This window comes from Paramormyrops kingsleyae, chromosome 5 (assembly GCF_048594095.1).
Source record: "Paramormyrops kingsleyae isolate MSU_618 chromosome 5, PKINGS_0.4, whole genome shotgun sequence".
In the NCBI taxonomy this organism is placed as follows: domain Eukaryota; kingdom Metazoa; phylum Chordata; class Actinopteri; order Osteoglossiformes; family Mormyridae; genus Paramormyrops; species Paramormyrops kingsleyae.
In genome coordinates this window covers 32,377,066-32,403,123 of record NC_132801.1, presented here as the reverse complement: position 1 = coordinate 32,403,123, position 26,058 = coordinate 32,377,066, and the positions used below count along the sequence as shown (strand labels likewise).

Genomic DNA, 26,058 nt, shown 5'->3' with positions numbered 1-26,058 from the left:
GTGGTTGGGTTTGCATCATATGATTAAACAGCCTGATGCTAGCAGCCTACTTTATAACACATAACATATTTACTAGTGTGAGTCAGAAGTCTTTAAAGGACCAATGGAATTGACTCAAGTGGACATTTAATTTGCGGCTGCATTATCTAAAATATCTGATATTGGATTTATGTGAATATTGTGGTCACTGTTCTCTTGTTACGGTGAATGATTACTCGAAGTTTCTGTCACATGTGTCATCTGTTAAACATGTGGTCTGAAATCCATGTTTTATCAATCCCTTGGTGGCAGAACACAGAAATTGAACATTTAAAAAGAATCACAATAAATATCAGGCTCTCACCAGGAGACCTTGATTCCTTACTACAAAATGTTTCATTTCTATGCCTTAGAAAGGCTGAATGTAAAATGCATTTACTTTATATTCATGCATTCATATTTTGCTGTGCTGCTCTACTCAGTTGCCATGGCATCTTGTTGACCTCTGTGCTTCCTCAGTTTGCCTGAATTGGCGAGATTGGAATGCACAACCGCAAACATCATTTTTTATGAGCCAAGAATAATTAAGTCTGTGGGGACACACAGTGGTGGCTCCAATGTACAGCATCTCAATCATTCCACTGTTTTTTCCCCTTTATAAATCCATGAAAGCCAGCATACATTTCTGCATTTTTATAAATCTATTTAAAGACAATGTACGCTGATGGCAGGCAATATGAAACACAAACTGTAAAAGGCAAATGATGAACACTATTTACATTTCTGACATTCTGACTGCAAATTTAGTCATTTAATACATTGCTCAAAAAAATTAAAGGAACACTTTGAATGGGGAAAAAAATCATGCTGGATATCTATACTGCTATGGACTGGGAAATGTCTTGGGAACGAAAGGATGCCACATCGTTTGATGGAAATGAAAATTATCAACCTACAGAGGGCTGAATTCAAACACACCCCGAAAATGAAAGTAAAAAAATGATGCAGCAGGCCATTTCGCCAAACTTTCATTTCAGCGATTCAAAATTGTACTCAGTAGTTTGTATGGCCCCCACGTGCTTGTAGGCATGCCTGATAATGTCGGCGTATGCTCCTAATGAGACGACGGATGGTGTCCTGGGGGATCTCCTCCCAGTTCTGGACCAGGGCATCACTGAGCTCCTGGACGGTCTGAGGTGCAACCTGGCGCCGTCGGATGGACTGAAACATAATGTCCCAGAGGTGTTCTGTTAGATTTAGATCAGGCGAGCGTGGGGGCCAGTCAATGGTATCAATTCCTTCATCCTCCAGGAACTGCCTGCATACTCTCGCAACATGAAGCTGGGCATTGTCGTGCACCAGGAGGAACCCAGGACCCACTGCACCAGCGTAGGGTCTGACAATGGGTCCAAGGATTTCATCCCAATACCTAATGGCAGTCAAGATCTGTGCATCTCTCTATGGATAGACCTCCCTAGACCATCACTGACCCACTACCAAGCTGGTCATGCTGAACAACAGATTCTTTCACATCTGTTACATGTGCTCAGGGTGAACCTGCTCTCATCTGTGAAAAGCACAGGGTACCAGTGGCAGACCTGCCAATTCTGGTATTCTATGGCAATTGCCAATCGAGCCCACTAGAGGACGTTGGGCCCTCAGGCCACCCTCATGAAGTCTGTTCCTGATTGTTCGGTCAGAGACATTCGCACCAGTGGCCTGCTGGAGGTCATTCTGTATGGCTCTGGCAGTGCTCATCCTGTTCCTCCTTGCACAAAGGAGCAGATACCAATCCTGCTGATGGATTACGGACCTTCAATGGCTCTGTCCAGCTCTCCTAGAGTAACTGCCTGTCTCCTGGAATGTCCTCCATGGCCTTGAGACTGTGCTGGGAGACACAGCAAACCTTCTGGCAATGGCACGTATTGATGCACCATCCTGGAGGAGTTGGACTACCTGTGCAACCTCTGTAGGGTCCAAGTATCACCTCATGCTACCAGTAGTGACACTGACTGTAGCAAAATGAAAAACTAGTAAAAAAATAAATAAAACAAGATGAGGAAGGAAAAATGTCAGTTTCCTCCACCTGTTAAACCATTCCTGCTTTGGGGGTTGTCTTATTGTTGCCCCTCTAGTGCACCTGTTGTTAATTTCATTAACACCAAAGCAGCTGAAACTGATTAACAACCCCCTCTGCTACTTAACTGACCACGTCAATATCCCAGAAGTCTAACTGACTCGATGCTATATAAAGTGTTCCTTTCATTTTTTTGAGTAGTGTACTTTACTGTCCAGCCAATAAAAGCACTCTGTCTGAATGCAGCAAGCAAAAACAAGGACTGGCTGGGAGACCCCAAGGACTGGGCTGGAAAACACTGGTGTAGCAGATTATCACACCTTGCATATGCGTGAGAGTATGAGTGTTTTGTCCCCTGTGATGGACTGGCATCCGATCCAGGGCAAAGCCCAGCCTTGGCCACTCCCACGACCCTGACCAATGAAGGTCATGGAGAATCTGGAGCTTGGAAGGCAGAGGATGCAAGTCCATCGCAGCGCATGCACTCACAAACACAATGACAAATTATTCATACACACACCACACAATGGGCCTGCAGGCGTCAGGCCACAACGCCACCCTGAAACATACGGCAATAACAAAAAAACTATTTACACTTTGCTTTTACAGCATCTAGAAAAAGGATCATAAATTAGTAATTTGATACAACATGATACAACACTGTCTGATTCACTGATATTTTCAATGGTTCTCACCTATTACAAAAAGCGACATATTTACAGGAAAAACCCACATGGGCATAAAATAAAGGGAGCTAGAGAGATTTCAGAGTAACTAAGTTACTTAAGTCAGTGGTATTTGATTTGGTAATAAAGGTTGGCTTGGGACCTGGGCAGTACTGGCCTTGTTAGGACAGAAGATAAATCCTGGAGAATAATCCGGAAAGGCCATGCACAGGTAATTCTTCAGAAAGGCAGAGCTTCTCAGACACAGTTCACTAACACTTTGAAAAAACCCATCCCCAGATCCCTCCAGCCACCAGCAGGCATCCGAGGACAAATGCACAGGATTCCCAGGCTCCAACGCCATGATATGGACGACAGACATCGTCACAGCAGACCAGGGAGCACTCCAGGGTCACCACGAAGGTGTCCATCCTGAGAAAGTACAGCTGGGGTCGCACCACCAGCTGCCTGAGACTTTCCTCCTGAGTTTGGTGAAATTAACAGCATTACAATGGTAAATTAAGTCACCTGAGTTTTTCCAGAGATTACTCCGTGTGTCTGCGGTGTGGTGCCGCTTACTCGGCCAGTTGTTTCTCGGAGATTACTCCGAGTGTCTGCGGTGTGGTGCCGCTTACTCGGCCAGTTCTTTCTCGGAGATTACTCCGTGTGTCTGCGGTGTGATGCCGCTTACTCGGCCAGTTGTTTCTCGGAGATTACTCCGTGTGTCTGCGGTGTGATGCCGCTTACTCGGCCAGTTGTTTCTCGGAGATTACTCCGTGTGTCTGCGGTGTGATGCCGCTTACTCGGCCAGTTGTTTCTCGGAGATTACTCCGTGTGTCTGCGGTGTGATGCCGCTTACTCGGCCAGTTGTTTCTCGGAGATTACTCCGTGTGTCTGCGGTGTGATGCCGCTTACTCGGCCAGTTGTTTCTCGGAGATTACTCCGTGTGTCTGCGGTGTGATGCCGCTTACTCGGCCAGTTGTTTCTCGGAGATTACTCCGTGTGTCTGCGGTGTGGTGCCGCTTACTCGGCCAGTTGTTTCTCGGAGATTACTCCGTGTGTCTGCGGTGTGGTGCCGCTTACTCGGCCAGTTGTTTCTCGGAGATTACTCCGTGTGTCTGCGGTGTGGTGCCGCTTACTCGGCCAGTTGTTTCTCGGAGATTACTCCGTGTGTCTGCGGTGTGGTGCCGCTTACTCGGCCAGTTGTTTCTCGGAGATTACTCCGTGTGTCTGCGGTGTGGTGCCGCTTACTCGGCCAGTTGTTTCTCGGAGATTACTCCGAGTGTCTGCGGTGTGGTGCCGCTTACTCGGCCAGTTGTTTCTCGGAGATTACTCCGTGTGTCTGCGGTGTGGTGCCGCTTACTCGGCCAGTTGTTTCTCGGAGATTACTCCGTGTGTCTGCGGTGTGGTGCCGCTTACTCGGCCAGTTGTTTCTCGGAGATTACTCCGTGTGTCTGCGGTGTGGTGCCGCTTACTCGGCCAGTTGTTTCTCGGAGATTACTCCGTGTGTCTGCGGTGTGATGCCGCTTACTCGGCCAGTTGTTTCTCGGAGATTACTCCGTGTGTCTGCGGTGTGATGCCGCTTACTCGGCCAGTTGTTTCTCGGAGATTACTCCGTGTGTCTGCGGTGTGATGCCGCTTACTCGGCCAGTTGTTTCTCGGAGATTACTCCGTGTGTGCGGTGTGGTGCCGCTTACTCGGCCAGTTGTTTCTCGGAGATTACTCCGTGTGTCTGCGGTGTGGTGCCGCTTACTCGGCCAGTTGTTTCTCGGAGATTACTCCGTGTGTCTGCGGTGTGGTGCCGCTTACTCGGCCAGTTGTTTCTCGGAGATTACTCCGTGTGTCTGCGGTGTGGTGCCGCTTACTCGGCCAGTTGTTTCTCGGAGATTACTCCGTGTGTCTGCGGTGTGGTGCCGCTTACTCGGCCAGTTGTTTCTCGGAGATTACTCCGTGTGTCTGCGGTGTGGTGCCGCTTACTCGGGCAGTTGTTTCTCGGAGATTACTCCGTGTGTCTGCGGTGTGGTGCCGCTTACTCGGCCAGTTGTTTTTCGGAGATTACTCCGTGTGTCTGCGGTGTGGTGCCGCTTACTCACCTGGCTGTTTATTACTGGAAATGTTGTGATGAGTCAGAAGGACCTGAAGTCTCTTGACCTCCTCACTCAGTTTCTTAACTTCCTGTTGACAAAACAGACCAACAAAACAAGCCAAGCTATTCACTTTCACATTCAACAGAAACATCCAGAATAACTTACGATGTTTCTGAAATGCTGTAAATACTCTGAAATGCAGTTACCTCACTGCACTTCTCCAAGGACTCAAAGTTTTTGGGGTTTTTCTGGACATTTGGGGTCTCCTTCACCTTTTGGGTTTTCAGGTATCCCGCCTCCTCAAAGATGTCTTTCAGAAGTTTATTGTATCCCTTTAAATACGAACCAAAACCCGTGACACCAGAACCATTCAGAACAACACAGCTACATCAGAGCCTAAGCTGTCCGGTCTCTCACCTGCTCCGTGACAAACTCTTCGTACAGAGCCTGCTCTGCCTCGTCCCACTCCTTCTGAAGTTTGTCGCCAAGCACGGGATAAACTGTAGATACACAGAAAAGCTTTGTGACAAGCGGGTTGGGACACTGATGACTTGTTCTTGATGATATGGGATACTAATGTCCCACTATCATTCTACAAAGCTATTGTCAGAATACTATCAAGATTTTAATATTTAGGTTATTCTTTTGTATTTTTGCCGTCCGTTAACACTTCATGCAACACCAAACAATTCTGATGTAACTTAGAGGGTCAATATCTTTGCTTACACAGCACTAATGTTACAAATGTTTAGCATCCTTTAATTTTCTTAAATATGTACTGATCAGTCGGCTTACCCAGAAGCGAGTGTGGGTGACACACCAATGGCGTCTCGAAGGTCAAAGAGTACATGCAGGTGCTGGGCTCCGAGACCTGCGCCAGCTTACTGCTGCCCCCACAGACCAGGAGGACCTGAAAATCACACGGCACGTGGACAAACCAAAGACGTGGTTTTTATTCACCACACAGCTCAGTAATGCAGACTACCCCCACCTAAGCTTTCGCTCTTGATCCCGACTGAATAACTCGCCGACCAAACCCCCGATATGGCCATACCTTCGTCTGCCGGTTTTTATTTCCACACGAGTCTCCTTCTCTCATCCACATGCCTGTGAAGGTATTATTTGCGATCTCCCACTCCTGCCATATCCTGGAGGGACAAAGCTGGGTGAGGATGGTGCTTCCATGGGCAAACATGAGGGATTGGCTGTGTGGTGGTGCCAGAAGGCAGCACTGAACCCTCACCCGAGAATCCCGCTGTAAGCATTCCACCGAAACGTCTGCTCGTGCTGAGTCACGTTGTGGAAAGGACAGAACTCATATTTATACCTGTAACAGTAGCCAAAAAAAATAACAGAAAATTTGTGATCAATCTCAGGAAACTTTCCATGGGAAGTTAAACTGGGGAATTTTGGAAATATTGAACTCCATGGAACTCTGCCATATATCAGAGCACATACAAAGAAAATAAACTGTATAGATAATACTGCATAGAATATGACTTTAAGCATCTGCCTCATGACGCACTGCTTATTTTTACACACACATAATTAGTCACAAGCACTCAGTTACGCAATGATATCACTATTAGGGTAATTCCATGTCAAATCATCACACATTTGGACCTCATCATCATAGATTTTAATGAAACATGGCATGCTGATTTGGTCATATGAGTATCCCATGAAACCGAAACTGCACATGTCTAGGATCAGTATTAAGGTAGATTTAAGCTAACAAAGTTTGAACTTACTGGGGGGGGCTATATCTCCCTTAATATAAGTTGTACAGAAATGGTTCTCATATCATTTTAAAGCCCCCCAAAATGAAAAATTCCACAAGTGATTATAACATTACAAACTGAATAGCGAAGTAACATATTTTAAAATTGGTTGATTTTTTACTAAAGTTTGCAGTACCACTTTACATTAAGGCTACCCATATAAATGAATGGTTTATAATCTGGTTATTAAATAGGTCATAGCACTTTGTAAATTATTAATAGACAATGTTAAACAAGTTATAACACAATTTTCTTTTCATTAATGAGTTATTACCATTTACAAGTGGCAAAAGGGAGCCTTATTGTAAAGTGGTACCAAGCTAGCTTACAATGTCATGAACATCTCCAGAAAGATGGTGTTTGGTTCTTGAGTCATTGTCGAGATATCATTACTTATCTGAAGTGAGCATCAAAACTTAAATTCCTTACAATGCTGTTAAATAGCAGCTAGTGATCAGTGCAGGGTACAAGGTTATTAGGGTTCGTGAAAACTAAGATTAAAGCCAGAACTAGCAGTGAAAACATAATCCACATAATTGAAATAAGAATTACAGTTAATGAATAAAGAGAGACAAAAATGCCAAAGTAACTAAAACAAAATAGAATTAATGGTAAAATCCGAATAGTTTTAGTTTCCCTTCAATTCACATTTGACATTTAAGTTCCCTGTTATAACATGCAATTGTGCAAATTTCCAGTTTAGTCGCATTAATTCCCATGGAAAGTTTCCAGCTTCAAAAATTCCCAGAATTTTTCTACCCCAAGTGTCTCCGTGGGTAGCAGCTGCCGAACACTTCCAGGACTGAGCGTTTGAGTTCCACCTCTGCTCTGTCTGTGTGTCTATGGGAAATCCTATCTAGGGTGTACCTTATGCTGCCTGGGACAGACCCCACTCCCCCCCCCATATCCACAACCAGACTAAGTGGTTGGGTGCATGTAGCCATATCTCATCTAGTTCTTCATCAAATATTCTGAAAACTACAGTTGAACCAGTTAATCAAGCAAATGGTTAGAAAGCTACAGATGTAAAGGTGGATAGCATTTTGACTGATTACAGGCCAGGCAGTAGTCCCACGCTCACCTTACCCATCCTCACATACATGGCATGGTACTTACGTGGATTCTGTGTAACTGAAACACTTCCCAGCCAGGACATGAAGATGAGGAGGTCCTGTAACAGATGAGCAGAACATAAAAATACAGACACAGATTTCACTTACCACCCATGAAAATAAACTCAAAATATTAAAACAAACACCAAACAAATGTTTTGCATTAGAATGTCATCCTTAAGCAAGAAAATGTAAGTAAATAAATGTTTGCAGATGACTTTAGAAATTACGTAAAAAGCACCAGCTGACATAAGGGACCGTCACAGTACAAACGGGTTTCTTATTCACTTTTACCTGAAAATGGTGATGGAGACACTTTGGGCTGAAGCCTGTTGCCTTGGGCTAAAAGAGGATTGTTGAGTCTGAAAGAATATGGCACTGTCAAACCGTTCAGTTATAAGTGTAGAACATAAAATACAATACACAATAAAATAAACGTAGGCTACATAGGCTACACTGTTTTTTACGTACCCAAATGTATTTGGTTCTTCCACAATCTTCATCTTCCCAGCAGATGATAATGTTACTAGATTAAAATTAAAGCAACGTTACACAGGCACACGAACCTGTTTTCATTGAATGTGAAATGCAAACACACACGATCACCAAGAAGTAAAGTACAAATTACATATACAGGATACCAAATTCAAGTATTTTCGTACCAGCCTAAACAGGCAGTCAGCGAACACAGCACTTGTAATAAATTTGCAAACATTTCAACGTCATAGATAAAAAAGTACTTACGCTGTAGGCTAAGAACCAGTACATACAACCGACCTAAACTGCATATTCTTGAAATAAGATGCATGCTTGTTGTCATATAAAACAGAGATGTATACAACACTACTAACCAGCTAAACTGTGGCGTCCATAAGTGAACCAGATAGTGTGGGTAACGTGACCAATGACGTCAGCGAAAAATGTTATGTTTCGCGTTCTCAAACTCCAAAAAATAAACGACGCCCATGCAGATATACCTGCACTGCGATCATAAATATAAGATTCCTTCCTTACAAAATGCATGAATGAAAACCATAACAAATACGGTGTAAAATATTCTCGCTGATAATTTTGGAATTTCATCAAAGTGGCAGTTTCGGGTTTTACGATGAACGCGGGCGGCTACTGCAACCTACAAAATAAAGCCGCCGCCAGACATGGCTGCGGAAACGTGGTGGATTATCGGCGTGTTGGTCAATATTTCACAAAAGCAAAGTTGATTGTTATAGTGCAGTATTTTTTTACGCACTTGACTAAAGTTAATTGTTATTTATGTAGGTATAGTTGGTTTTTATGTGAGCTAAGAACGTAAACAGCTGTGTTATGTACCGAGAGAAGCTGTTTCTGTAACGTAATATTCGCGTCGGTTATGTTGACAGTTCATTAGAAAAGCAGGAACTTATTAGTTAATGATTTGGAGCAGGATTAAAACAGTAAGTGACTTGCGATGGGGCGGAAGAAGCAACAACAAGGAAAAGCCGAGCGATTGGCAACTCGTGGGAAAGACACCCGTCACAGGATGAAGGGGAAATCGCTGGAGAGCTTCACTGAAGAAATGCACGCCGCCCTGCAAGGTGAACTGCACTGCCTGCATTTAACAGCTCAATAGCTATGCACAGTGCTTAAATATGTTATAATATAGTCCTCATAGTTGCATTTGTATCAGCACGTTTCTGTACTTTGTATAATTTGAGTGCAAAACAGTTACCTAACTAATTTTGTGGAGAGATTCAGTACTGTGACAGAAAGTTCTGAAAGATATGGCTGTATTTTATTTTGTCGTGTGTTGCTTGCAGCGAATGTAGAGGCAGACGGTGATGAAGCAGCCCGGGTGAAGTTACCCTGCCCCCTGGCCATGTGGGACCTGGGTCACTGTGACCCCAGTAAATGCACGGGCAGAAAGCTGGTGCGCAAGGGCCTAGTGCGCAATCTGAGGCTCAACCAGAGGTTTAACGGTCTCATCCTCAGCCCTATGGGAACTAAATATGTCTCTCCACTGGACAAGTGAGTGACAAGACCATCAACCGAGCCCCTAACTGTCATCCCACTGCATTCGGGGGTGAATATCATCCTTCTACTTGCAGAGACATCGTGGCTAATAGTGGGGTGGCTGTCATCGATTGCTCCTGGGCGAAACTGGAGGAGACACCCTTCAGCAAAATGAGAGGGAGCCATCCTCGCTTGCTGCCATACCTGGTGGCAGCGAACCCCGTAAACTATGGCAAGCCATGCAAGCTCTCCTGCGTGGAGGCCTTTGCTGCCACCTTCTGCATTGTGGGTAAGGATGAAGTGCCAGAGGTGGGTGGCATAGATAGATAGAAGTACCAACACATGCGTGAGGAATTAGGAAAGGATGTTGGGAAAGTTATAGTTAACCTCGGTAGAGTAAAGTGATGATTTGTGGATGTTGCAGGATTCCGAGACTTGGCTGTGATCCTGCTGAGGAAGTTTAAATGGGGGAAGGTGTTTCTGGACCTGAACTGCACCCTGCTGGAGAAGTACGCGGCCTGTCAGTCTGAGGAGGAGCTGCTGGCTGTGGAGAAGGACTTCCTTACCAGCAAACCGGAGGAGGAGGAGATAGGTAGAGCAGTGTGACATGCTGGCTGTAGGCTAACGCCTTAGATCAGTGCTTCCAAATCTGGTCCTCAAATTTTTCGATTGACAGGACATTCAAAGACATGAGTAAAGTTCTGTGATATTTTTTTGTCTCATCAGATCCATTTGATGTTGACTCTGGGAGACAGTGTTCGAATCTCAACAGACCCAGATGGTGAGATGAGTGCATGTTTGACATTCTCTACAGAAACATTTCCTCAAGCAAGTATGAAAGCATGAAAAAACACTGTTTGCAATTGGCTTGTGTTCAGGGGTACTCAAGAAGAAGAAGAAAATGAAAGTGACAGCGAGGAAGAAGAAGAGGAAGAGAGGGAGGAAAAGGAGGACACCGAAGAGAGTGAGGATGAGGAAAAGGAGGACACCGAAGAGAGTGAGGATGAGGACAGTAGCAAGAGGTGTGCCAGTGCATCTGCTCCCAGTGCAAATGACATTTGGAAGGGGGCAAAGAAAAGAATTCGGAACTAAGGGCTTCTACCCAGCATTTATGCTTTGGATATTAATGAGACTTGACCTTGGGTTACATTGTGGTTCATTTCTGCTAAGGGTTACCTGAGACCCTGCTTGTACAAAATTTAAAGTTGTAATCAGTAACATGTACAGCTTCATTTAATAAAGTTTATTCTCCATTTGTAGTTTTAATAATGGAATGTTTGTCTACATGTGGTTTGAGTATTTGAGCACAGGGAAGCAGAACGATAACTGCTGATATCATCAGTATGCATTATAAATAGACCTCATTTTCAGGAGTGATTTAATATCCTTGGCACATGTCCAGTAACAGGAAATTTATACAAATTGCTACAATACAAGACAGTCAGCCAATGACACGATAAACATCTGTGTGACTAAGTGTAACAAATTCACTATGCTACAATTCATTTCAAAACAAGAAAAACCTTCGGACAGCACGTGTTAGACTTCAGCAGGTTACACTAGTGTCCAAAAATGTGGAACCACTTCCAGTTTTTTAGAGAATGCAGAAGTTTTTAAATTGCTGCTCAAGTTACTTATTTAATTGTCCAATGTATGACATTTGTAACGTTCTTTGTTTATAAACATCACCGGCAATATTTGTGTAGTAATTTTTAAAGCATAATGCCAAAAATGCTAGGTGTTTCTACAATTTTGGCCACTAGTGTACATGTATATTTAGAGATTTTCTTTTGTTTAGAAGAGTATATGCCATTGATTTAATATCTTTCTTTGGTTCATATAAAACATAGACCACGCAAATGATGCGACACAAAGAAGTCTGAAACACTAGTTAGGAATGATCAAAAAATCAAGGAGCACTTTTACTCAAATTAACAATTACCTATCTAGTACAAACTTTTAAGCCAGGTAAAATTCATTTTATCATTGCTTATTAAATATTCACAGGAGCAAAAGGGTTTATCTAATTATTAATACTGGTGAGCCAATAATGGTACCCATCATTAGTGACCGATAAGAAAGCCTTACCACTGGGTTTGGGCCGGGTCAGGTAGAGCACGACCGGCTGCATGGTTCTGGATGCACCAGGCTTGTCCAACCCATAAAAATCACTGAGTGAGACTGTGCCTTCCCCGGCGAAGTCATTGGCAGACAGCCAGTCATAGTCCATCACGTTGAAGACCACACATGCAGACCTGTGTCTGCACTGCTCAAGACTGACGTGACTGCAGGGAAATAATCTCAAACATGGGAGGAGGGAACAGTGGCTATCTGGCCGACTGGCCTATCGGCCGTCACCACGGCACCAAAAATTCAAGGGCAACACAATCAGTCACCACTCACAAGTAAAAGACCTCATCAAAAACCGGATGCAGAGTCTTGGGCTTCACTTGAGTGCGCCGACTTTTGCTTGTGGGGAAGAGGTGCTGAGGACAAAGCTCCGCAATGACAAAGGGGTCGCTCAGCCCTACAAGTGACCGGGGAGAGCGGAGCTGGTGAGGCTGGCAAGCACACAATCGCTAAGGCTCTGCTGCGCATACACACCCACCATTGGTGTCAAGAGCTATGAGATCAGAGGCGTGCAGAACCTCCACAGCCAGCCGCTCCTCTTGGGATTCATAATAACACTTCGCACTGATTCGTCCATATTGACTGTGTCGCAGTGTCCTCTGAGAAGAGAGCAGCCAAAGATGCATTAAGTTACTTTCAACTTCAATCAACAGTACCGAGGTCAACAAAGTGTCACATACTAAGACCCACATTACAAAGACAGCTCATCATCATTCTAGCTTCCACGAAGATGGCACCCCTAGTCAAAAAGCTCAGCCCACCTGCTGTGCAATTTTCTCCAAAAAATACTGCTCGATGAGCTCACTAGACGAGCACTTCATTAACCACAACTCCTTCTCCAGAGCCTGAAACAAAACAGAGAGTGTAATTATATAAATCACAATGCCCCAGACCAGTGTTTCTTAACCCAGTTCTCGTGGACCACCAGTCAGTCCATGTTTTTGCTCTCTCGCATTTCCCTGGCAATTGGGAGAGACCATAAATGTGGAGCGTCTGGGAGTCCGGTTGGGAAACACTGTCCCAGACATGATTGTTATGTGGTTAATAAAGGGGTTTACATATGCAGGTCTGAGGGCAAATATAGGCAGACCTGTTCTACAGGTACTTCCACAGCATGTTTATCTGAGGTCATCACTGGAAGCACAGCCAAGAAATCCACTATTAGCCAACTACACCTGAGCTGCTCTGCGAATGTCTGATGCCTGGTGCTGGTGCCCACCTTGTAGTCTTCATTCTTAAGGTCCTTAAGAGGAAGCCCCTCTCCCTCAGCATGGAAGAAATCCACCAAGGCCTTAAAGGAACACATGTGTGCTATATTACAGACCCATAGAAGCCTGTGCTTTCCATGGCCACATCAGTTCTTGCCCTGGAACATCATTGTAGGTAGTTTGCAAAATAGAGAAGTCACAGTATAAAAAAACATTTTTATAAAAATCTGTGACTGCAATCAAAAAACTAAAAATGGCAAAGGATGTATTTTGTTTGGTTACTTATGGATAATGTTAGGACTGGGTAGGGGTTAAAGGTTAAGACTATCATTGTTGAGATTAAGATGTTGCCCATAGAAATGAATGGACAGTCCCCACAAAGATATGAGTACCCATCTGTGTGTGTGTGTGTCTGTGTGTGTGTGTGTGTATCGAATGCAAAATCACTATCAAAATGGTTATTTGCTTTGAATTAATTCCTTCTTGAAAGAAATTCTGAATGTAATGATTATTTGATTATTCCACTTTATTAAGTACATCTAGCTAATACTGGGAAGGACTCCACGTTTCCACCAGAACTAAGGGTAGACAAGTCCAGCCTTCCTGCACACTGCTGCTGTATTCAAGTACTATTTTTGCATTTGCAGCCTTCTTGTTAATTTTAATGGGTCTGGCCTTTCTACTCTGACCTTTCATGAAACTGTTTTTGACCACTCACGATGTTTTTTGTTCATCGCATAATTTTCTGTAAACTCTAGATACAATATTGTGCAATAATCCCAGGAAGGTGGCTGTTTCTGACATGCTGGAACCACCACATCTGGTAACAATAACCAGTACGGCACATTCACAATCGCTTAGATCACACACCGTAGCCACTCTAATCATTAGCTAAGCAGTAATGGAACTTGTAGCTCTTCTCCGCATGCTGTATATTTTCACTTGCAACCACATGATTTGCTGATTGGGGGAGCAGGCTCTTTGTGTTAACAAACAGGTGCACATAATATACTAGCCAATTAGTGTAGAACTAACCTCCAAAGTGAAGTGAAACCTTCCATAAAACTCCAGTGAATCACCACTGTTCTCTGCCACGGTGTCAAATACCAATTTGAAGAGAAGCCACCACAGGCCATTCAGGACCCTGGAGTAGCAGAGGACCCATAATGCAATTGTGCCCATAGATACACTGCCTGGTCCAATCAATAATGCTGTACTACAGGCATATGGAATATAAGGCTGAAACTGCAGAACCCAATATTTGGAAATGGCAGCATTCAGCAATGTTACTTATTTTGTTTATTAATCAGATTAATTATCAGTTAGGCAGGATTATTGTTTGAAAAAACAATTTGTGTCAAAATACATAAGAAAAATCACCTCGCCAAATTCTTCTTGACAAGAGATGCACTTTAGTATCACTAAAGTGTCATCTAAATATTTCATTAATGGAGAGACTGCCTAGAGAGGAAAGAACATTCCAGAATCACATTAAATGTCTATTGGCAGGAACAACTGTCAGTAAGAAAAAGGGCAAAACAAAAGGACCACAATCAAGAGACTCACCTCATCATTGTTGATAGTGTCTGGGGACAGACTAATGTGCTGGATGTATTTTTTCAAATCTAACAGCATCTGCACAGACCAGAACAGTTACCCCAATCACACACTACACAGCTCATGTTCTTTATCATTTACCTCATTTTCTTTATCGTTGACACTTGTTCAATTAATAAATGTAAATATACAGTACATTCAGCAAAAAAGGTACTTACATTTCTTTTGACTTCTATTTCTAAAATTTCTTAAACCAGATTTTTCACTGAAACTTCAACCTCTGAATTAACTAGTTAGGGCAATTCCCAGGTAAGGACCTTAATCAGAAACCAACATGGTGGTAAAATCAATATTTTTATGCTGCACTCGCTTGTTTTATGATTTTTGTTTTATTTCGCTTGTATCTTTGTCAGGAAGTGCTGCCCACCTTATCAGTGAGGTGCGCCATCATGCACTTGACCTCCCTCTGCAGGTCAGCATCAGTATTGCAGAACTGGTCACAGTGGGCCCTGCTGACCTGCTGCTGCTTGTCTGCTTGCTGGGCTCCTGCCGTGGCTTCCTGTCCCCCCTGCCAGCCCAGGACATGGGACATGTTCCCCAGGAACACGCGCACATGCTCATTGTTGTTCAGTGCGACGCACAGCTAGCAGAGACAATCATTAAAAAACACGGACTGGGTGACAGGAACCAATACAGAAGCACATCATAATTAGGACTCAATCCATAACGCTAAGAATCAGTTTCATGTTAATAGTTCTTGGATTTGAGGAGTAGAAATATGAAATAAGGTGGAGGGGGGTATCCTTTTAGTATTAATGGGATGTCTGGAATGAAGCAATGTCTTAATTTCCTTTTATAATTAATCATATCAGAACCAGCTGCAGATCTAGTACCTGTGGGGTGAGACGATTGCCCTCCTCCTGAATACTGATCTCTATTTTTCTTTTGATCAGCTGACAGTAAAGCATGCTTACATTGCATACATCCTGCAAAAAATGGAAATATCTAAGGTCACACCACTCTTCAAAGATTCTTATAGTTTCTTTCATACTGATTTTCTTTCTGTTCTCATTATGGATGTTTTTACTGTTTTTGTCTGGTAATGTTGATCCAGGTTTCAAAGGTCATAGTTCATAGGTCCTGAACATTCAAGAAGTTTTCTCCTCTAAATCCACCCCCCTTTTTAACCAGTTATGGGTAATAGTTTAGAGCCAGTAACAGTCCCTCACATCCGCCAGGCGGACCCTGAAGATGAAGTCTCCTGACGAATCAGGCCAAGCCAGCTGCAGCCACAGGTGTTGAACCTGGCTGAAGCAGAAGGTCACATGGTCTGCTGAGGCACTGTGCTTGGAGAGACTGCAGCCTGAATCAAACTGCCATGATCACAACCATGCACGATTACACAAACACAGAGTACAGAGATTACTGGGGCATATGGAAATAATACACTGGAAGAAGAAAACATTTGCAAAAAAAGAATGAAGAATAATTAATATATAGCATATGTTTGGAGCATTTCAGCTGGTACATCTGTGGTGTCACACCTCTAGGGCCGTGGGTTTACATTCCTCCTCCGATTCTGTGTGTCTCGTTTGCCTGCTCTTCTAATACTTATGTAGGTTTCCTCTGGGTTCTCCAGATTCCACCCACAGTTCAAAGGTATGGTGAAGTGTAGTTTCAGATTTGCCCATAGCGTGAGACTGTGTGTCCTGTGATGGACTGGCATCCTGTCTAAGGTCTGCCCCAGGCCTTCAGATAACTGTTCAGAAATAAACACTCATGGCTGGAAATTTACAGACATTGTGCCTGTCAATATCTGCTCCGCTTCCACAGCTTTGTGGATCTTCTCACAAGATTTCTCGTAAACTATTTGAAGCCACTTGTGAATAGTGGTCTTAAACAACTCTTGGAATCCCGTTAAAGCCAATGTCTTCATGTCCCTGGAAAAAATCATTGTGCTTCTTTAAAATAAAATTATGAACTATAAAGATATCACCTGCTGCCTTATTCATGCCTTTTACTTAAAGGTCCCAGTCAAAAGAATCCATAGACCCACCAGTACTCACTTCAGGGCCAGAAATTCTCTGAAAGTGTGGAGTGTCTTCAAGGACATATAGAGTTCAAAGAGTGTGTCCCACATGGGCTGTGTCATGTGACTGCTGTCCTTCTCCAAGGTCCCACACACCATCTCCATCAAGGCCTGCATGTCACTGGCCACCTGAGGAGCCACAATAAAAACAATGATCAGTAAAGGTTGGTTGCAGCCTGCAGACTTCTGATCTAATATTAGGACAAGACATTAAGATCAGTTTACTTTATATCAGTGTTTCCCAATCCGGTCCTTGGAGACGCAGGACCGGTCCTGGTTTTTGCTCCCTCCCAGCTCCCTGCCAGACAGTCCACATTTTTGCAAACGTGAACTGTCTGTGAATCCCTGAGGACTGGATTGGGAAACACTGACCCATATGGTATAACCATTTTTTTATATTTCAACAAAAGCCCTTGTGGAGTTTAATGGTTATATATTAAAAGATTAATCTTTAACTCAGGTCAACTGAACAATGAAACAACAAATTTGAAATTTTAGCTGTACCAGTTCTTCCAGCTGTTGATAAGAAATGTTGAAGAAATCCAATTTCAATGAACTGCAAAAGTTAGAAAAACAAAAACATTGCATATGAATATAAACCTCAGTAAGATTATTTTATTTTATTTATCTGTGTAGAGACCTGCCAGGAGGGGCACACCTGCTGAACAGTGCATGGTAGACACTGTGAGCTCTCTGCATATGGGCACACGCTGCATCCACCAGCAGCACCAGGTTCCTCAGCTGTTCCTTCAGAGTCTGGAAGCCCATGAAGAGCAATGCCATATCAGACAGCACATTGGCAGGCCAGGACAAAGTAAAGGCTGGATCATGCTACTTCCCTGGTAGGAAATGTATCAATGGCAAGTGCAATGTGCTGATATAATTGAAACAGAAGGAAAAATACCCCTTGATGTGGTTTATAAAGTGACATCGTGCTTCTATACCACTCCACTATACTTTTCTATTAAAAAAAGAAGTAAAATTAGTTTTATGAAAGATGAAAGCAATGCAGAAATTAGCAATTACATTGGCAAAACATTTGATGATACTATATCTGGTTTTTGTCCTGTACCTTTATTACTGAAGCTCTCTCTCTGTTCAACTACTGGTGATGAGGGCAGACTTTCTTAAAGGCCTGCATGGTCAGAATATGTCCCAGTCCCCTAGGAGACACACGCAATGCAACAACAAAAAGGGTATCACTTTACTGGAGGAAACAAATATAATAGTACACTCTTACTTAATGTATTAATTAACCAGAAACTACGTGTTACGTACTGATCCCACGTTCGTTATCATTAATCGATTATAACAGTTCATGCATTTCATGCAGTTACCATATTTGTTCATAATTTGTACTTGAGTAGTAACTGAGTTACTAATTACTTGTGCTCCCTCAAGTAAAATGTTACCAACATTAATTTACGGATGTTTTTTTTTTTGGCAAAGGCACTTATTTATGCAGCATTAATAGAAATGCAAGGCGGATCAAACACATCTGACAGCTTGGGATTTCTGCTGTGAAACCTTACCACCACAGAATGAATGCATACAGTAATTCACAGCTTTCAATTGGAGGTACTTGTTAAGTCTCAAAGTAGTGAAAGTATGAAGACAATGGCTTTCTGTGAGCCGACAGGCTCTGAGAGAGGCTTTCACCGTCTCCCTTCTTAGATAAGTTCAGGCTGCCATTGGAAAAAGCTCAGTTCCAGGTTTCATATCAGCTAAGTGCTTAATACTTGTGAAAGTGACATTTTTCATAAGCAAAAATTTGAGGGCAGAGATTTGCTGTGACCAAAGAGGTTTGGTGACTGTTTACGTCAGCATGAGCTCACAGCGTGTGATGGAGGTGGGCTTGGAGCACAGGAACACCTGAGGCAGGCTCTGTATCAGGGACAGGCAATGCTGTACATGGAGATCAAAGCTCTCTGCCACATGTGTCTCCTACAAAAAAGCCAAAAAGGTCTATTATTACAGAAACACAGTCATACATGGATTATTTCATCTCTCTCTATTGATGATGGTATTTCAAGCCAGTAAAAAGTGCATCATTTTATTCTAAAATGAGCAGATAGATAAACAATTCAAATTGACCATCTCTCCTTCTACATTGGACATCTCCCATTCTGCCTCCAGGGTCTTCATGAGGTCAAGCAGGAAGGAGTAACATAGCGGCTGGACTCGGTGGTGCATACTGTAGCATCTCCATCTTCTGCAAGGAGTACACCCAGAAAACATGAGACACAACAAGAGCAACTTTGGGAACTTCCATCCATCCATCCAGCCCCTTCTTCATTATGGAGTCACAAGAGCATCCAGGAACCTATCCCACCAGCACGGGTACACCCTGGACAGGATGCCAGTCCATCACAGGGCAGGCACACACAAACACACACACACACACACACACACACACATACACAGAGGGTTGTAAGAATCTTTGTGGGGACTCTCCATTCATTTCTGTGGGGAAACCTCTAATCCCAACATGACTCCCTTAACCCTATCCCCAACTCTAAACCTAAACCTAACCCTAACCCTACCCAGCCCTAACCATAGGTAACCAAACAAAATACAAGACTTTCGGCATTTTTACTTTTTTGATCACATTCACATATCTTTGTGGGGATGTAAAAAATGGTCCCCACAATGTCAAAATAACAGGTTTTCATCACATTGTGGGGGACATTTTGTAATATACATCAATGTAATTTAAACCTAATCCACACACACACACACACTTTCTAATCTCCAGGTATCAATAATCTAAATATTAAAGATGATATTCTATATAAACCCATAAATACTGTAAAACTGAGTCTGAATAGGAAATGTATGACTGATATATCGCTGGCTCCTGGATTAGTGGGCCCCCTGTTACAGCTGTATTTTCCCATTTCGTGGCTTACATGATGGCCAGCTGGAGGGCTGACAGGTTGGTCTGCACGGCATGGTAGCACAGCACGGCCCCTGCTGGTTCACTCAGCTCACCGTTCCAGCTGTAGCCTTCTCTTTTCTGAGCAGGACGTTACACGTTGCACATTCATCATTTTACATCCCCTTTTCATCCTTAAGGCAAAGTGAAAACCTAATCCGAGTTTGTACCTGCAGATGCTCATACTGAAGAATTTGCCTCAGCAATTTTTCATAAAGGGTCACTTGCGAGTCTCTCTTACTTAAAGATGTGTCCCTCTGATGAAACAAAACAATTTTGTGTAATTTTTTTTCTTACCATACAGAGCTACAGACATAAGTTGGCTATAGGCTGAAGACCAAATGTAGTCACAGAACATAGAAGAGAATTTGGTAACACTTTGCTTGAAGCTGTCATCTATAACACATTATACATACCTTCATAATGCATTATGATGGCTGGTATAAGAATTAATAAAGCGTTACAGCATCTTCTGTTGACAGTCATAAGGCATTATAGCAGGGATGGGAACAAGTCATTCCTTAGCAAGTCTGAATCAATTCTCGAGTCAAAACATTACAGTCATTTGCCCTCAAATCCAAGTCTAAATCTTTACATTGTTTGTGCTATCAAGTCACAAGTTGTTATATTTGTGACTCAAGTCCAAGTCGAGTTGTGAGTCATGTAACTTGAGTCCCTACTTACATCATTTTTTCACCTTTAGTGATTAAAACTTACTGCAGCAAACACCAGCCACAGCAGGTCATAAGATACGTTCTTTACAGGCAGAGATAGGTTGAAAAGAGAGTGTGCACTCACAGTTGCCCAGTTTTTATGTCCATTCATATTCATAGAGCATTGCATTTTTCCAACAAACTATTGCATTCAGCCAACTGAAAATGCAGATAGCAGAGAATTAATATACACTGAAATGATAAAATTAACATTATGGTATCCAGAGAGGGACTATAATCTCAAGTCTTCTTAAGTCACAGGCTCCAAGTCGAGTCCAAGTCTTTCCCTTAGTTTTGCTGAGTTGAGTCACATGTCATCAAATGTGTGACTTAAGTCCGAGTCGAGTCATGTCGGTGACTTGAGTCCCCACCTTTTCATTATACTGCTGATTGTAATACTTCATTAGCTCCAGTGAAGCGCTTATCTATAATGCACTATAGACACCTTCACAATGTATTATAATGGCCAGTATAAGAATTAAGGATGCCTTACTGTATGCTGCATTATGAAGGTATCTATAGTGCATTATATATGAGAGCTTCATGAAGCATTTATAATATATAATAAACATGGCTTATGGGTTATGCCTTTTTATAAATATTTATAACAATGTTTGCAATGTTATATGAATGCATTATAATGTCTTATGAATGTGTTCATAGATTCTTATAGACATGGCATTCATTGAAAGTGTTACCGAGAATTTTCACTGGGTCATGATTTTCGTTCTCTCCTATGTCTGACTACCTCACATACTTGAGTGCAAAAAAGCTTCAGTATCAGGTGACATTCCCCTTGCACTTTGGAGGCGCTGGATCGTGGCTGAAGTTTAAACCACCTGTCAATCTCCTGATTGAAGGAACATGAGATGGCAGAGTAAAGTCATTGGACAACACTGACCAGTTGGCAAAAAGGAACTAAGCATCAGATATAGGTTGACAGGGTGCAAAACAACTCACATTAATGGGAATGTTGATACAGCCAAGGAAGTCATCTACGTCTTCATCTGCCGATGATGCAGAGGTGCTATTATTTCGGACAGACTTAGCAATCTGCTTGAAATATCTGAAGTAGCAAACCAACACTGTATTAGCAATATTTTGATTTGATTAACCTAAGGATCTTACTCTTACTGAATTGTATCTATTGGTGTATTCTGTTTTGATTTGTCACCCATAATATGTCGACCACACCCTCAAGAACTACATCTGCAACTTTTCTGTTTTGAGGCTTTTGTCTCTGAACCTACATTTCTCTACACGCGAAATACCAGCCCATACAGTACCTTTCAATCCCCTGACTTCCTTACGTTTCTTACAGGCTTCTGCTACAGAAACGTCGTCATCATGATCCCTGGAGAACCACATAAGGAGACATTATGTTAATACAGAACTGTAGCACATTGCTCAGGCTTTTGTTTCTGAATGGTCTCTCACCATATGTCTAGATGGAGCAGATCACGTTGGACATCGTCAACCTCACTAGAAGAACAAAGAGATTGCATGTCACCCTAAAAAACATCATGTTTCCAGGCCACCTGCTTAATGATGTTCAACAGTGGGTCATTAGCTCCTGTGCATCCTATATAGTGAGAGAGGCCTGCTGCTGTTGCTGCTATTAGAATATAAACAGCAGCAAATGGTAACAAAGCTATTAAATGATTTCCCACTGGTATACTCTCAGCTAAAGAAATAACAGGGAGAAGGGAGAGCTAAAAGAAACGAAAGAAAGCGTGGTTCAGTTTTACTCACAAGACAAAGTGCTCGTTCCATACTGGGTGGAGTGTCTCATGTTTGACCTTTGTGACCTGGATGCACTTTTCTGAGAGCCTGTCCCTGACACTGGGAAGCCTCTCCATTTTTTCCTTCTTCTTGTGGATGCTGAACCAACGTTCCTTCCGTCCTTCAAGTTCGTGACGGTTCCAACCCAGAAGAATTCCCAGCATACAGTAGGGGTCGCTGTACCCTATGAGCAATATTTAATAGCAATACATCAATGTTAACTAACGTGTGGCTCAGTGGGCTAAGCCTCTGTGCCTATAACCAGATGGTTGCTGGTTCAATCCCAGCCTTGGTGCATCTGCGGGTCCTTGGGCAAGGCCCTTAACCTCTAGCTCCCTCAGTACTAGTTGGCTGTCCTTGGTGGTCAGCTTGCTCTCTCATACAGTGAACATGTTGGGGGAGGCATAAAGAGACATTCCCCCGGGGGTCAATAAAACATCTGTTATTATTAACTAATCAGGCTGATCATCCACTGCCTGTGGATCAGGACCACTCTCCCAGCTGCTGTCTTCCAAGACTACTGATCAAAAGTTCTGTGATGCTGGCCTTCTAGGTAGAACTGCAAAGAAAAAGCCATATCTCAGAATGGTAATAAAAAGAATAGACTGAGATGGGAAATGAACACAGACACTGGACAGAGAAAGATTTGGGAAAAAAGTACTATGGATAGACAAATCAACAAGTCTGAGGTGTTCGGATCACAAAGAAATTTTGTGAGATGCAGATCAAATGAAAAAACACTCGAGGAGTGCTTGACAACATCTTTCAAGCATGGTGGAAGCAATGTGATGGTCTGGGGCTGCTTTGGTGATGGTAAAGTGGGAGATTTGTACAGGGATCTTGAAGAAGGAAGGCTATCACTCCATTTTGCAACACTATGCCACACCCTGTGGACGATGCTTAATTGGAGCCAATTTCATCTTACAACAGGACAATGACCCAAACACAGCCCCAAACTATGCAAGGACTGTTTGGGGAGGAAGCAGCCAGCTGGTATTCTGTGTACAATGGAGTGTCCAGCACAGTCACCGGATCTCAAGTCTATTGAGCTGTTATGGGAGCAGCTTGACCGAATGGTATGTAAGAAGTGCCTATAAAGCCATTCCAACTTCTGGGAGATGCTTCAGGAAGCAGGAGGTGAAATTTCATCAGATAATATCAACAAACTGACATCTAGAATGACCAAGGTCTGCAAGGCGGTAATTGCTGCAAATGCAGAACTCTTTGACGAAAGCAAAGTTTGAAGAACACAATTATTATTTTAATTTCAAAAATGATTATTTCTAACTTTGTCAAAAACAATCTCCTATTTATTTAGCTATATTTCCAACTCATTTCATGTATGTTTTCACAAAAAATAAGGACATTTCTAAGGCACCCCAAACTTTTGAATGGCAGTGTTTAAAACTGCATTTATTATTTGTACTTTTTGCAAGAATAATTGATTGATGACACTTCTGTGTTTTGAAATTATTTGGAATACCCCATGTTTTTTTCCTGTTTTTCAACTCCTGGAATAATTACTGTAAATTACCATAAAGCACTTTGTTACAAACTTTCTAATAAACTGTGCTAATAAATATCACTTAATTGATGGATTGATTGGAAAACATATTGTTGATCTCTGAATTCTCACAATACCATGATCTGTGTACATAAATCACATGTTAAACTTTTTACTTATTAATTTTATTAATTATAGAAAATGCTGTCACTTTTCAGGACATTCAAGCATTGTTCATTCAGATATGCAGACAAAACTGTATAAGTTATATCAAATTATGGGAACGCTTACCATTAGGATCTTTAGCCAGAAGATCTTTTCCTTTCATTACAGATACCTTCAGGGAGAATCTTGCCCTCTGAAATAGGATGTTGATATACACATAACGGTTAAATGCAAGTCAAGTGAACAAAAACAAATGATTGTGATGACCTATAACCTCCACTGAAGAAAATGTCTAACATCCGTTACTTCTTTAGCTCATTCTTATTCTTTGCAAACATCAATGAGACTCACCTTTAAATTTTGAACGCTCTGCAGAATAATGTCATGTTCTTCTGCCTTAACTTTAAACGCCTGGGAGAGGAGCAAACATTCATTTCATTCAGTGGAAAATTCAATTTTCCATTACAGTGGATAATGTTTAATTGTGGTAGACAAGTTGTGCTACATAAAATGAAACTGATTCCTGAATAAAACCTTTATCCATCCATCCATCCATCCATCTAAAATAATTAATCAAATATCACTCTACATTTAACATTATTTGTTTCTTCCAAGATACCTATATAATTATTAAGCTTGACAAATACTCAAAGAAGAACAATACAGAGAACAATCCCATCCTAGCTAGATAAAAACCTGAAGCAACAAAGCTCTTCACATTAGCAGGGCAACATGACCTAAACATCATGGTTAGTTGAGCTAAATCTGTTCAGCCTCAAGCAAAGGAGACTGAGGGGGGACATGATCCAGGTCTATAAGATTCTAACAGGTTTGGATGCTGTTCAACCAAATAGTTACTTCAGCATTAGTTCAAATACAAGAACTCGTGGCCATAGGTGGAAATTAGCGGGAGAACATTTCAAACTGGATTTAAGGAAGCACTTCTTTACACAGCGTGTAGTCAGAGTATGGAATAGTCTTCCTGATAACGTACTGCAAGCTGAATCCTTGGGTTCCTTTAAATCAGAACTAGATAATATTTTAACAACTCTGAGCTATTAGTTAAGTTCTCCCCAAGCGAGCTTATTTAGACTGACATTTTGCAGGGTGGAGTGGTGGCTCTGAGGAAAGGTTGCTGGTTCAAATCCCATGAATGCCCAGAGTGATTCTACTCTGTTGGGCCCTTGAGCAAGACCCTTAACCCTTAGGAGTCTGAAGGTGTTTTGGAGCCCTGAAGAGATTCTGACATGTCCTGACATTTGTGTATTTTTCAGTTACTTATAAACATATAAATGTCTAAAGTCTGATAACATTGTATTCAGCAGAAACTGGGCTACAAGTCGTTATATTGGAGAAAATAACAGTTATGCGTGATTCTTGAAAACAACAAAAAAATAAGTCACTGAAATTAGACCACAAAACACACATGACACATGGTTCATTCATACACATTAAAGCTGCTACATATTCAATGAAAGGAGCCAGAAATAGTTACATGAGTTAGGTTTTTCTTATTTATCCAAATGAATGTTGCAACTACACCATTTAGTCATCTTCATGTAGCCAAGACTTTGGTGATCAGATATCTGGGATCAAAACAAACTGCCAGCATTGCTTACTATGTACTTTTATAATGTTTCTGCAAGTGTTCCAAACAAAGTTACGCGTAAAAAAGTTACGCGTAAAAAAGTTACGCGTAAAAAAGTTACGCGTAAAAAAGTTACGCGTAAAAAAGTTACGCGTAAAAAAGTTACGCGTAAAAAAGTTACGCGTAAAAAAGTTACGCGTAAAAAAGTTACGCGTAAAAAAGTTACGCGTAAAAAAGTTACGCGTAAAAAAGTTACGCGTAAAAAAGTTACGCGTAAAAAAGTTACGCGTAAAAAAGTTACGCGTAAAAAAGTTACGCGTAAAAAAGTTACGCGTAAAAAAGTTACGCGTAAAAAAGTTACGCGTAAAAAAGTTACGCGTAAAAAAGTTACGCGTAAAAAAGTTACGCGTAAAAAAGTTACGCGTAAAAAAGTTACGCGTAAAAAAGTTACGCGTAAAAAAGTTACGCGTAAAAAAGTTACGCGTAAAAAAGTTACGCGTAAAAAAGTTACGCGTAAAAAAGTTACGCGTAAAAAAGTTACGCGTAAAAAAGTTACGCGTAAAAAAGTTACGCGTAAAAAAGTTACGCGTAAAAAAGTTACGCGTAAAAAAGTTACGCGTAAAAAAGTTACGCGTAAAAAAGTTACGCGTAAAAAAGTTACGCGTAAAAAAGTTACGCGTAAAAAAGTTACGCGTAA

General features: G+C 42.0%; 3 protein-coding genes across 3 annotated transcripts in view; 1 reads left to right on the top strand and 2 right to left on the bottom strand.

Annotated features, from left to right (window-relative positions):
* Positions 1-657: 657 nt before the first annotated feature.
* gnptg (N-acetylglucosamine-1-phosphate transferase subunit gamma) lies at positions 658-8,588 on the bottom strand. The gene is made up of 11 exons (XM_023808037.2): positions 8,446-8,588; positions 8,173-8,227; positions 7,996-8,063; positions 7,706-7,760; positions 6,052-6,135; positions 5,863-5,956; positions 5,604-5,718; positions 5,226-5,308; positions 5,015-5,140; positions 4,815-4,896; positions 658-3,203 (listed from the first exon to the last, which is right to left on the bottom strand). The coding sequence occupies exons 1-11, from the start codon at positions 8,519-8,521 to the stop codon at positions 3,106-3,108; spliced, it is 936 nt and encodes a 311-aa protein (XP_023663805.2). The 5' UTR covers positions 8,522-8,588; the 3' UTR covers positions 658-3,105.
* An 82-nt stretch (positions 8,589-8,670) lies between these two features.
* Positions 8,671-10,945, top strand: tsr3 (TSR3 ribosome maturation factor). Its single transcript, XM_023808035.2, has 6 exons — positions 8,671-9,275; positions 9,498-9,705; positions 9,786-9,979; positions 10,115-10,282; positions 10,417-10,471; positions 10,569-10,945. Exons 1-6 carry the CDS (start codon positions 9,149-9,151, stop codon positions 10,780-10,782), a joined length of 966 nt encoding a protein of 321 aa, XP_023663803.2. The 5' UTR covers positions 8,671-9,148; the 3' UTR covers positions 10,783-10,945.
* Positions 10,946-11,713: 768 nt separating this feature from the next.
* Positions 11,714-26,058, bottom strand: part of LOC111841952 (BAI1-associated protein 3) — a 51,460-nt gene continuing 37,115 nt past the window's right edge. Inside the window, 29 exon segments of the mRNA XM_072712808.1 lie at positions 11,714-11,975; positions 12,094-12,217; positions 12,299-12,419; positions 12,582-12,665; positions 13,040-13,111; positions 14,064-14,172; positions 14,409-14,440; positions 14,442-14,489; positions 14,595-14,663; positions 15,013-15,228; positions 15,479-15,571; positions 15,815-15,941; positions 16,385-16,525; positions 16,652-16,803; positions 17,179-17,230; positions 17,333-17,430; positions 17,579-17,635; positions 17,747-17,837; positions 18,494-18,618; positions 18,769-18,886; positions 19,584-19,690; positions 19,780-19,866; positions 21,080-21,172; positions 21,283-21,407; positions 21,594-21,676; positions 21,760-21,804; positions 22,075-22,288; positions 23,900-23,966; positions 24,125-24,184. Coding sequence (XP_072568909.1) covers positions 11,714-11,975; positions 12,094-12,217; positions 12,299-12,419; positions 12,582-12,665; positions 13,040-13,111; positions 14,064-14,172; positions 14,409-14,440; positions 14,442-14,489; positions 14,595-14,663; positions 15,013-15,228; positions 15,479-15,571; positions 15,815-15,941; positions 16,385-16,525; positions 16,652-16,803; positions 17,179-17,230; positions 17,333-17,430; positions 17,579-17,635; positions 17,747-17,837; positions 18,494-18,618; positions 18,769-18,886; positions 19,584-19,690; positions 19,780-19,866; positions 21,080-21,172; positions 21,283-21,407; positions 21,594-21,676; positions 21,760-21,804; positions 22,075-22,288; positions 23,900-23,966; positions 24,125-24,184 — 3,072 coding nt within the window.

What these genes read in the sequence shown, in the direction of transcription:
- gnptg (XM_023808037.2), bottom strand. Translation starts at nt 8,521, where the DNA reads ATGACAACAAGCATGCATCTTATTTCAAGAATATGCAGTTTAGGTCGG. An exon ending in ACTGGTTCTTAGCCTACAGC is followed by an intron (nt 8,228 to 8,445) that starts GTAAGTACTTTT and finishes ATTTTAATCTAG; the next exon opens with TAACATTATCATCTGCTGGG. An exon ending in TTCCAGTAATAAACAGCCAG is followed by an intron (nt 3,204 to 4,814) that starts GTGAGTAAGCGG and finishes CACCAAACTCAG; the next exon opens with GAGGAAAGTCTCAGGCAGCT.
- tsr3 (XM_023808035.2), top strand. Translation starts at nt 9,149, where the DNA reads ATGGGGCGGAAGAAGCAACAACAAGGAAAAGCCGAGCGATTGGCAACT. An exon ending in TGCCACCTTCTGCATTGTGG is followed by an intron (nt 9,980 to 10,114) that starts GTAAGGATGAAG and finishes TGGATGTTGCAG; the next exon opens with GATTCCGAGACTTGGCTGTG. An exon ending in ACCGGAGGAGGAGGAGATAG is followed by an intron (nt 10,283 to 10,416) that starts GTAGAGCAGTGT and finishes TTGTCTCATCAG; the next exon opens with ATCCATTTGATGTTGACTCT.